This window comes from Drosophila simulans, chromosome 3L (genome assembly GCF_016746395.2).
Source record: "Drosophila simulans strain w501 chromosome 3L, Prin_Dsim_3.1, whole genome shotgun sequence".
In the NCBI taxonomy this organism is placed as follows: Eukaryota; Metazoa; Arthropoda; class Insecta; order Diptera; family Drosophilidae; genus Drosophila; species Drosophila simulans.
Genome location: NC_052522.2, coordinates 18,632,939 through 18,643,349, shown reverse-complemented (window position 1 = coordinate 18,643,349; position 10,411 = coordinate 18,632,939). Strand labels below are relative to the sequence as shown.

General features: G+C 39.9%; 1 protein-coding gene across 1 annotated transcript; it reads right to left on the bottom strand.

Annotated features, from left to right (window-relative positions):
* Positions 1-2,147: 2,147 nt before the first annotated feature.
* LOC6738631 (organic solute transporter alpha-like protein) lies at positions 2,148-6,998 on the bottom strand. Its single transcript, XM_016171714.3, has 6 exons — positions 6,921-6,998; positions 3,706-3,986; positions 2,909-3,321; positions 2,716-2,846; positions 2,460-2,650; positions 2,148-2,353 (listed from the first exon to the last, which is right to left on the bottom strand). The coding sequence occupies exons 2-6, from the start codon at positions 3,827-3,829 to the stop codon at positions 2,226-2,228; spliced, it is 987 nt and encodes a 328-aa protein (XP_016032470.1). The 5' UTR covers positions 3,830-3,986; positions 6,921-6,998; the 3' UTR covers positions 2,148-2,225.
* Positions 6,999-10,411: the final 3,413 nt, after the last annotated feature.

Sequence of the window (10,411 nt, the reverse complement as noted above, 5' to 3'; positions counted from 1 at the left end):
TTAATTTGTCTAAGTGTTTTCGCCATAAGTAGTCGTGAAACACGGTCCATTTTCGGATTTAAGAAGATGCTGCAAAAGTAGCTGGATCTTCAAGGCCCCGATTGCCGCGTCTAATGGACAGTGACATAAGACACAGGATGACATCGTGGCCCAGACGGCTTTCAGCCCAATCCCTCTAACGTGTTTGGACATGGCCAAGAAGCGTAGACAATGGCAGACACAAAGCGACTTCAAGTGGGTGGCAAAAACAGCAAAAATGCTTTCTTTAATTTTGCAGACCATCCACTTTCCCCTCCGCTGGAGCTTTATGAACTTTATGGGCACCCGAAAATTTTGCTACACCAAATTTGAGTTGTTTGGGCCAAAATCAAGATGGCAGTCTTTGGTTTCATCAGATTTTGGTTGCCTACTTTATGGCTGAAGCTCTACAAGAAAACGCATAATTATTATACAATTTTTTTCAATGATTTAAAGTTGAAGTGTGACTTCTTAAAAATATTAAACCTCTACCTTATTTAGTGGCTATAGCTTTTGCCGCATCTTTAGTTCTTTCCTTCTTGTTTATTACCACTTTTCACTTCGCACATGCTGGAAAAGGGAATAATATAAAATCAAGAGTCCGCAATGAATGGCGCTAAGGTTCGTTGGCTGGTCGTCTCCACAACTCATCAAAATGAGCAGCGGATACTTAATCTGATTTACTTGCCTCAGTCAAGTCAGAGCCACCACCAGGATGGCAGCCGAGGCGCTGGCAAGCCGAGCAAACAAGCGTCTTCATAAAAAGAGCGACATCTCGACCAGGCCAAGAGTGGATTTCTGTGGATTGGACAGGATGAGGATGGGCTGGGATGACTGGAGTGCCGGGGGAGAAGTGTCCCAGGACTTTGGCTGCCATGGGCTGCTCATAGCTGGCGTTCTGCGGCGTTGTGTACATCATAAAACAGCGATAAGATAACCATGCCCAGCGACAACCGACCGTGGCACTTGCCTCCTCAAAGCCCCAGCAGTCCAACCTTTCCTCGCCATCCTGCTACAGGCTCTTGATACCCCTTATATCCTAGACTGGCGGCACTGGCTTACAGGATTTAAGATGCAGAAGTTTATTTGAAAGTTTAAAATTGAAGAAGGCATACCACTATTAATTCGTTAACCATTTTCAATACCAATAACAAATATTAATTTTATTATTTATTTAAAACAATATTAACATTTTCTGTTTTGTTTTTTAATAAATCCATAAGCTTTTCTTCCATTGACAATTAATTATTGTAGGTGCTTTAAAAGTAGATTTTTAAATTGCGTTACGTTTTTGAAACGTAACGAATCCCAAATTAATTTTATACGGTATCCCCAGCTTGGATAAATTTCTCCCCCAGCTTTATATTTGATTTCCATTGCCCGACGGCCTTGGTCCACCTCCCACCTAGAAAGTGCCCCACGCTGCTTTTCCCTCCCACTTTCCTTGGTTTTTCGGCTGGCAGGATCTTTAGTGTGATTTATTTGGGCAGAGCACCATGTACTTTCTTTTCAAATAAATCATAAATTTCAACGCACTGCCGTGCAGTACACAATTGTTGTTGATGTGGCTCCCACTCCAGATTTCGCCACGCCCACCAATAATTTTTGCCCATCGAAGAACGGATTTTCCCACTTTCTCGCAGTGACCGTTTTCAAGCTTGGATGGCCTATGGTCGCGTTGCGACGGCAATTGAGTTATCCGAAAAGGCTATCTAAACAGAAAGGAAGATGTATATGCGTTCAGATATTTCATATTATATTTATTGTGTTTTTATGGCACTTGGGCATTTGGCCCAAGTCGCCCAGCGTTTTGTTTGTCCTGCTGAAAAATGTAAAACGGATCTGGACCTTTTGCAGGGCCGCAGGGAGAATTATGAGCTAAACGCGACACGCATTTCAAACGGCGTGGGTGGTGCCAAAGTGGGTGGCTGTGGTGCTCCCAGTCGAAGAACTGACCAAGTCGAGTTGGAAACACATGATTTGTGGCGGTTTTGTTAAGCCAACCAGCCAGTCAAGTGAGATTTAGTCGCAATGGTTTTGCCTTTAAGTTTGATTTACAGGCAACACTTCGTTTTGGATTTTCTGATATTACTTGAAAAACACTGCAGTTGAAAGTTCAAAATATAATATAAATTTAGCTAACATGGTTTTATTAAATTTATCACAATTTTACTATTTCCTACAAGCTTGGACATTCATAGGCACACTCAAATGCGAGTAACTTCCTTTTCCTTGTTAACCTCATCGATTTGCACTTGCACGGGAGTACGATATGCACTTTGAACCATCATGGATACCAGAACCATTTCGACCAGGATAAGGATGTTGATGATAGCTGTAAAAAAATGGTAAAACAAGTTAAAACAATGTTATTATTAAGAAAGTAAATTAGGATAGATCTAAGGTATTTTGAAGTATTAGAAGATTTTGAAGATGCTCACTTTGCTTGTAGACGGTGTGATTAATGGGATACTCCCCGCCCATTTTGATGCCGTCCAGCTGATCGTAGAGGACCAGGTACTGCAGCTTGCATAGCATGACCACCAGTTGGAGGCAGAACATCTTCTTTCTCAGCTGATAGTCGCCGCGCACCTTCGTGATCATCCGCACAGTGATTTGGAGGGACCAAACGCTATGGGTGAACAAACACTTAGTTCGTATGTTTATACTAATAATAAAAACGAATAAAATATTTACCCCAACACAATGGAGCAGACGATGAAGGGGATGAAGAAGAACATGACCTGCCGGTAGAGCTGAATGTCCCGGTAGTACAGGATGTTCATCACCAGCATGATGGAGCCCTGCCAGAAGGGCATTTGCCATACCTGCGATGGTAAGTCATTTTATAGAATAACATTTCCTTGCAAATCCGATTTCTGGGACATACCATGTATCTGGAGATGCAGAGCTTCGCCTTGGTGGGAACCACCATCGGCAGGCAGAGGCAGCAGCAGCAGCACGGAGGAGTATTTAGTTGCACCGCCTCGCCGGCCGTCTCCTTCACGTAATTCTGCTCCGAGCCCACGTAACGGAAGAGCAGGGTGCGGAAGACAGGTCCACCGACCATGAACATAACGTGCATCACCGTGTGGCAGACGAACCAGGAGTAGGGCACCAGAATGGTAACCAGGGCAGCCACCGAGATAATCGGATACAGGCCCACCATCATAATCGAGGGCCCCAGCAGCGGCTTGTCCAGGTGACGACGCAGCCGGGAGACTGTCGTTGCGAAGATGCTGATGTTGAGGATGGTCAGCAGGCTGGCTATGAAGATGGCCAGGCTGAGGAAGGCGGTCATGTCTGTAAGTGAGTTCCCAGAAATCCAATTAGTTGGCAGAAGGGTGTGGGGCTTATGTAACATGTTAGTAAAGCCATTAAATATACGCTTCAATGAGAAGCTTTAGCAAAATAGTAGTTACCAAAATAAACCTTAATTTTATCTTGACTGTAAGAACCCAGGGTTGCATATCTATTTAGGTGTAAACATGTAATTTAAATATTTGAATGGATGCACATTGTCGTAGATAATATTACGTAAGGTAAGAAAGTGATCAAGATAATATGGGTCATATTATTATGTATATGTCATGTATTCAAAAGAAGTAGATAACGTCTTAACTGGAGTTTTTAAGTTATATCTATATGCTTTCTTAATATTTAAACTTGATTTATGAAAATACTCACTTTCATAATACTCTTCCACGGTGGGGTGTGTTCGCAGGCTATTTGTGTTGTTTCTGTTCTGGTCTAGAACCTGTGATATATTCTCCGTCGGGTACATCGTGAAATAGTTCTCACTGGCATTCATTGTGCGGCTTTTATACTTAAAGTGATAAATTCAAACTGGGGCAAGTTGGTGCAATACTTCCTGGTTTCCTTCGCGTACGCTGCAACACTTCACTTCACATCTTTATCATAGTTCACAATTTGCCAGTTAGCAGACTCATTAGCACTCATACATGTATCTACATGGAGGAACATAGAGATATTGGTTATTCTTCTACTCAGGTGAAAGTGAGAACAGTATTTTTTGGTTAGTAACTGATTTGATCCCAAATGAAGGCATTGAACCTTACTAGTTTGAATTTGATGCGGCTTGTTTGAAGTAATGAATAATTTGTGAATATTATTTCATATTGAATTATTGCTAACCAAAAGTCTAGACGAAGTATTAATACCCTCAAACACGATCGCCAGGAGCTGGCTCCATCAACTAATTAATGGAAAAAATATGGACGATGACACATCTCTTTCGAAGCCTTTTCACTTTTCGATAATTCCATGAATCGTTATTATCGTAACCTTGTAAGGTTCAAAAGCATAAATAAAAATCGAGTTCCACTGGATTTTTATGTGTCACGTGACAAAAAGTAATACTCTGTTTTAATAATTTGTAGAAATGAAGATAAAAGCTACAATTAAAAATGAAAAAAGAATTCTTAATTTTAACCATATTAAATTAAGTTTGCTATCATCATCCAAAAGTATTTTTCCGTCTTAATATCTTAGGCTTATCTCATTAAGAATAACAGAAAAAATTAATTTATTTTAGCATCAACACTTTTCTGCAAATAATTATAGACCTAAGTAAATATATATTCAGTTTATTAGGTCACTTTAGTAATAAAATGCCTACAATACCCCATATAATACAACTCCCCCCAACTTTTTTGCACTTATTAGCTTCAAGTGTTTCAATGCAACTATAAACAAAATAATTTAAAATTTCAAAACAACTGGCAATTCAGTCGGCACATAAAAGAGCATTTTAACAACAGAAATGAGGAGACGAGCACGTGACCGAAGCCTTAGGCGATTCCATAGAGTCCAGTCAGTTTTTTGAGGCCCAAAGAAGACCGATTCCCCTCAACCAAATCGAAATCCAAGTGAGGAACTGGTTTTCGAAAGCAGACAGACAGTAGGCAGGTAACAGACCGGCCATACTAAAGCAAATTTTTCGAGTAGCTTGCCTCATTGCACAGCCCATTGTGTAATCTCTTTGTTATTGTCCATTTCCAAACTGGTTTCATATTTTTGCACAGTAATAGCCACATACTACGTGTTGAAAGTACCCGTAAACACACTGAAACATGATTCAACATCTCGTAGCAGCACCAGCAACGGCCTTCAGATCTGCTCCAAAAACGTGTCAAAGTCCCCGCGATCTGACCCCAATTTGTCTCCGATTCAACGTAATTCCGGGAAGGGGAAGTGGAGTAGAATCATGGCTTATCACCGAAGTGCCAGCGATCACAATCCGGAATCAAACGATCCAATTTCATCAGCTGGCGAAAAGAGAGCAAATCCATAATCAATTTACAAGCCCGCCATAAATCATTTTTTTAACAATTAATTAGCATTCGCCGAATCTTTTTGAATTTAGCACATTCTAAGGTGCGTAAAACAAATCGCGAAAATAAGCGTCATAGATATAATATGTATTCGTGTATAAGCACATAGTAGGTGTATATATGCACTTTTGGGTGGATTTTTTAACAGATCGCAAATAGGTTTGGCACGCCATTAACAACAAATTAAATTTTGCAAATACAAAAAATATTTCAGCTTTATTTTGAAAACGTGCTAGAGACACAAACGTCATAAAATATTATGTTACTCTTGTGAAATTGGCTACAAATTTGGTTAAAGAGAAAAATTGTCAGTGCCAGTTGTACAAATAGAAATTTTTTCGTTACATTTAAGAATAAATAAATTTCATTAAAAAAATATTTATTTAAGTTTAAATTTTGGTCATAAAAACAGTGTTACACAAAATGTTCGAAATGAATTGTAAACATTGGCCAAAAACAAACCAAGCTTTGCATTTTGATGTTGCAACACTTTTTTTTTGTGGGACCATTGTTAAATGAGGGATTTTGTATTGCTTCATTCATATTTATGCCCACAGCTTTTTTTGCCGACTGTCATCTATTGGCCGGCCCTGACTCTTGGCCAAGATGTTTCCGAGCTTTTGCGGCTAACAAAATTCGAATTTCTTGGCGAGACAAAGTGCTGCAGAGTGTATGGGAAACTACACGACCTTACGCAATGCAAACAAATTGAGCAAAGCGGAAAATGCTTGAAAAACCAAAATAAAACAGAAGCCGTAACCGAAAATCGAATGCAAATGCGAGTGCATTTCTGTGGGAAAAATCGAAATCAGAACGCAGACCTCAAAATGTAATTTGCTTTCTGGTCGACATAGCAAATGATTTCCTCATGAAATTCGCAAGAGGAATTCGCACTAAGTGAGTTCAAGATGCAAGGAATTCACCCGTCTACGCATACTCAAAATATCAGTTCATTAGGGAATGTGTCAAGTGAAGACATTCAGGAATGACAGCTATCTAGATAAAAACGTAATTAATTGACTTGTCTGATAAGATGCTTCAGCTCCCAATTGTCACATATTTTCGACATGAATGGAGTAAAAGCAAAAACATTTTGTAAATTCGCAGAATCGTTTGTGGAAGTACATGCTTCCAGTTTAAGTTATTATCTCGTCGTAGAAGACAAATATTTGTTATTCTTTTGAATTGGTTTGCAGGAGATGCAACGGATATCAGGTTTGCTTGGCTTCAACCTTGACCATCACAGCACTTTACGTTTGCCCTTGGCATTGCACTTTATTGAATTGTTTAAAGAATTTCAATTACACTCGGATGCATTCCGAGTTGTCTTTAATTCATTTTGATTGCTCGCCGTCAACGAGTGAATAGTAATTATTCATTACATGTTCACACGGCTTGTCCGATGCTCACGATACATCTAATGAATATTAGCGGTGGATCACGAGTTATAGCTGCGAATCAATAAACGACAAAAATACTGTGCAATGCAATTGGTTGAATGAATTTTGTTTAATTTTGCACTTTTCTCTATTTTCGTTAGCTGCTTACACTTCGCACTCCCTGTTTTCTCAGCTTTTCGAGCAATTTTTTAACCGCGTGTGTCTTATTCGCTCGCGCGCTGTTTACCAACTGAAATGAAACTGAAAATATTGTAGTGCCCATGCCGATCACGAACGCGAATGCGCCCATCACAGACCACTGGCTATAATGCTGGCAAAGTGGCTATAAGCGTCTGTCTTCGCGTGTGTGTGTGTGTGCGTTTTAGCCAAAACAGAGAATAGCGGTAGCAATAGCCACAATACCTGCACACACCTGCTGACGCGATGTGCTAATCGACATTTGTCGATTGCAAACGCCGCTGCGCTGGGAAAAGTTTTCTTAGCACTCGCTCGCTGCGGAAGTTGGCTATTTGCCGATCAAAAAGCGTTTACTTTGGACAGCCGAAGTGGCTCGAAAAGAGGCTTGTCCTGCTAACACGTTGGTAAGCCATTGCGAAATGAAAAGACATATTGATGATCGAGAGTGAAAATTTGATCACGCAATTGGGTAAACTAAAGACATACATTAAGGTTAAAGTACCAGTTATAAAATGGGTGGAACATTTATATTATACAACACTATAACTTTGTTAAACTTGGCTAAATTATATAAGTTCTTATAAATTGGTAATGTTATAATTCCTAAATCATATATTTCCCTTTTTTCAGTTGTTTATAAATACAATTTACACCTTTAATATTTATATTCTATAAATTATACATATAATATTCAAATCCCTAAAGCTTCAGCGATGAAAATATGTTATCAGCTCTGAATATATTTTTCTTTTTATTTAATTAACATTTTTTATGCCCTGCAGACCACTGTGCAATTGAGAAAATTGCACTCCTGTCTTCCGGTGCGACCAACCCAATTTTTATCGCCATCGCTGGACACTCAAGTTGAAAGCTAATTTGTATAGGAAAGTGCCATCAGCTTATTGAGAAGTCCAGAACTTATGGATTTCACGCCAAAAGCCAATTAACATGTCCAACCAGGTGATAATTACTTATGCCAGTGTTCGACATCGACCTCCGGGAATTGAAGTCGCGGAATATAAATATAGCCATATACAATGTATTTAATGGCGGCGCTTCAATCAGCTATTAATTTGCACGCCCCCGAGCGAAAAACGCAGGGTGCGATTATATTAATCGATGCCGGCGGGGAAACATAATTTCCCCAAACAATTTGATATTCAAATTAAACTCATTAGAAATGCCATCGAGTCGAGTGGACTTCGAGTCCAAAACTCAGCCCGCGGCGGGGTTAGGCTCGTATCAAAAAACGTAAATCTAAGGCACATCCGCTTACTAATTTAATGAGCGGCCCAATGAACCTTTTTTGCTGTCTCTCTGCGCTCTCGCACACTTAACGTAACCAATCTGAAATTAAATGCTAATTATTCAACCCAAAAATTATGCAATTAATTATGCCTCAACTGCAAAATGCCAAGTTGGTTCGTTTTTATAGCAGACGCTGCGGCGGTGGCTCATAAAAAGATATTATGATGGCAGACCGCTGCAATTCAACTTATAATTTGCAAATAAATCTAATTTTGTAAAGAGGGTCAGAAGTGATAAGGCCAATTAGGGCAGGAGATCGAAAGGAAAAAAAGTGGAGGAGTGGTCAGTTTGAAAAAAGACGGGTAAACAGGGGGCATTTGGCAGAGGCAAAGTTTACAAACTGATTTAATGTAAACGCTTGAAAGTTGTGTCCGTAAACAAAGAAAAATTAATTTTGTGTTCACGTCGGCCTGTAATGTATGTGCAAAAAAAGGCAGAAGGTAAAAAGACTAGATATAAATTTTTAATGAAAAATTAAGGACCACAGTATTTAACAAAGTGTACTTTCAAGTTTATATTAGAACATAAAAAATAAATATCAAAATATATTTACTTACCAAATAAATTTATTAATTTTTATAATATCGCAAATGTTTTTTCAGTTTCATTTAGCATATAAAATTTACATTAGTTCATAAGCTTTTAAAATGCATTAAAATATAGAACGATAAAAGGGGAAAGGAAATTTTTACTTAAACAAAAAAAGATGAAGTTATCTATAGTTAAGTTGGAGTTTTAGTACATGCGAGAAATCGAAATTCAGAATATAAAACTTCCATGCATTTTTATGGTCTATCTTTCCAAGAAAACGATGCATATGTAAAACAGATCTCACCGCTGTCTCATGAATTTCCAAGAACACCCCATGGTAACCCGCACCGAACTCCCTATTTGCTGTCAGCGATGATTTCTTGCTACCATTTCTTACCTGCAACCTCCAGCAAGGGAGCTCCTTTTGGCTCCCAGCCTCCTTCACGTCCGAATGTCCTTTTGAGGAAGTGGGGCCAGCGGAAAGGCAAACTGTGCTCGCGCTTTAAAGAAAAGATAAAATTCGGGGGCCCGAGGCGATGCCTTTGAAGAAGACGTCGCCAATTCAGCGCCTCGGCAGCTTTTTCTTGTCGGTTTCATTTTCTCGCCACTGTTTATTTGCCGCCTTTGGGATTTTCTTATGTTTTCTTATTTTGCTCATTTTTTCGCGCTGCTTTTTCGCAAATAAGCAACAATGCAGCCGCCATTTGAATAACACAAAAAGACTTTGATGGCGAGATGAGGAGCGATGCTCGGGGCTGACTTGGCGTTCATTTCTCGGGTCTTTATGCTCCCTGATTCATTCAACTGTCGCTGTTGTTTCAATTTCAGTCCGCACCTTCGCTCCCCCGCTTTTCGCCAGTGTTGTTTGCTGTTTAACGAAGCAAATCAACAAATTGTAATGATGCCAAAGTCCTTTTCTGCGTTGCTTGCACTTTTGCCGCCGCCCTTCCACAAATTCTGTTTTGTTTTATTCTTCGTCTCAAATGGCAGACCCGAAACCCATTCAGATCAAGAAATTACAAGTTGAATATGTCGAATTGGGGATACCCAGTGATTGGAAATCATTTGATCACACTGGTATTTAGTAGATACAATAGATACAAACTTGCTTGAAACTTGTTTCTCTTTATTGCTATCTCTGGTAAATAATTAATGAAGATTAATAATATACTAAGGAACAATCCAACGGATGCCTACTTTCCACATAAATGAAACACCCATAAAGTGTACAGATTGAGGGGTATCCCAAGCCCGTTGCCCGAAACCCGCATCGGCAGCCCTTTTTTGCATGGTGCGCTCCACTTGGGGCGCAGTGTGGCGTAAAATGAATTGAGACATTCGGGCTCGCATAGAAAAACCCGGATCCTCGGGCCGAAAACCGCAGAGGTTCGGAGGTCCTTCAACAACAACTTCTGTGCTCTGCACCGCCCTGAATGCAAAAGTGGCAAAAGTTTTGCACCACTCGGCCGATGAACCACTTGAGCCCCCCACTTCGCTGTGCATTCAGGTGTGAAGTTTTTGGTCGGCGCACAAAAGTATGCTACAAATAATTAAATCATGCAAGGCAATTGCTGGAGTGTGTTTGTGTGGAAAGAGAGAGAAAGATGGAGACCCCGGAAACAC

Coding starts and splice junctions, on each gene's coding strand:
- LOC6738631 (XM_016171714.3), bottom strand. CDS start 3,829: ATGAATGCCAGTGAGAACTATTTCACGATGTACCCGACGGAGAATATA. Junction 2,847..2,908: donor TCTGCATCTCCAGATACATG/GTATGTCCCAGA, acceptor TTACCATCGCAG/GTATGGCAAATGCCCTTCTG. Junction 2,354..2,459: donor TCACACCGTCTACAAGCAAA/GTGAGCATCTTC, acceptor ATTTTTTTACAG/CTATCATCAACATCCTTATC.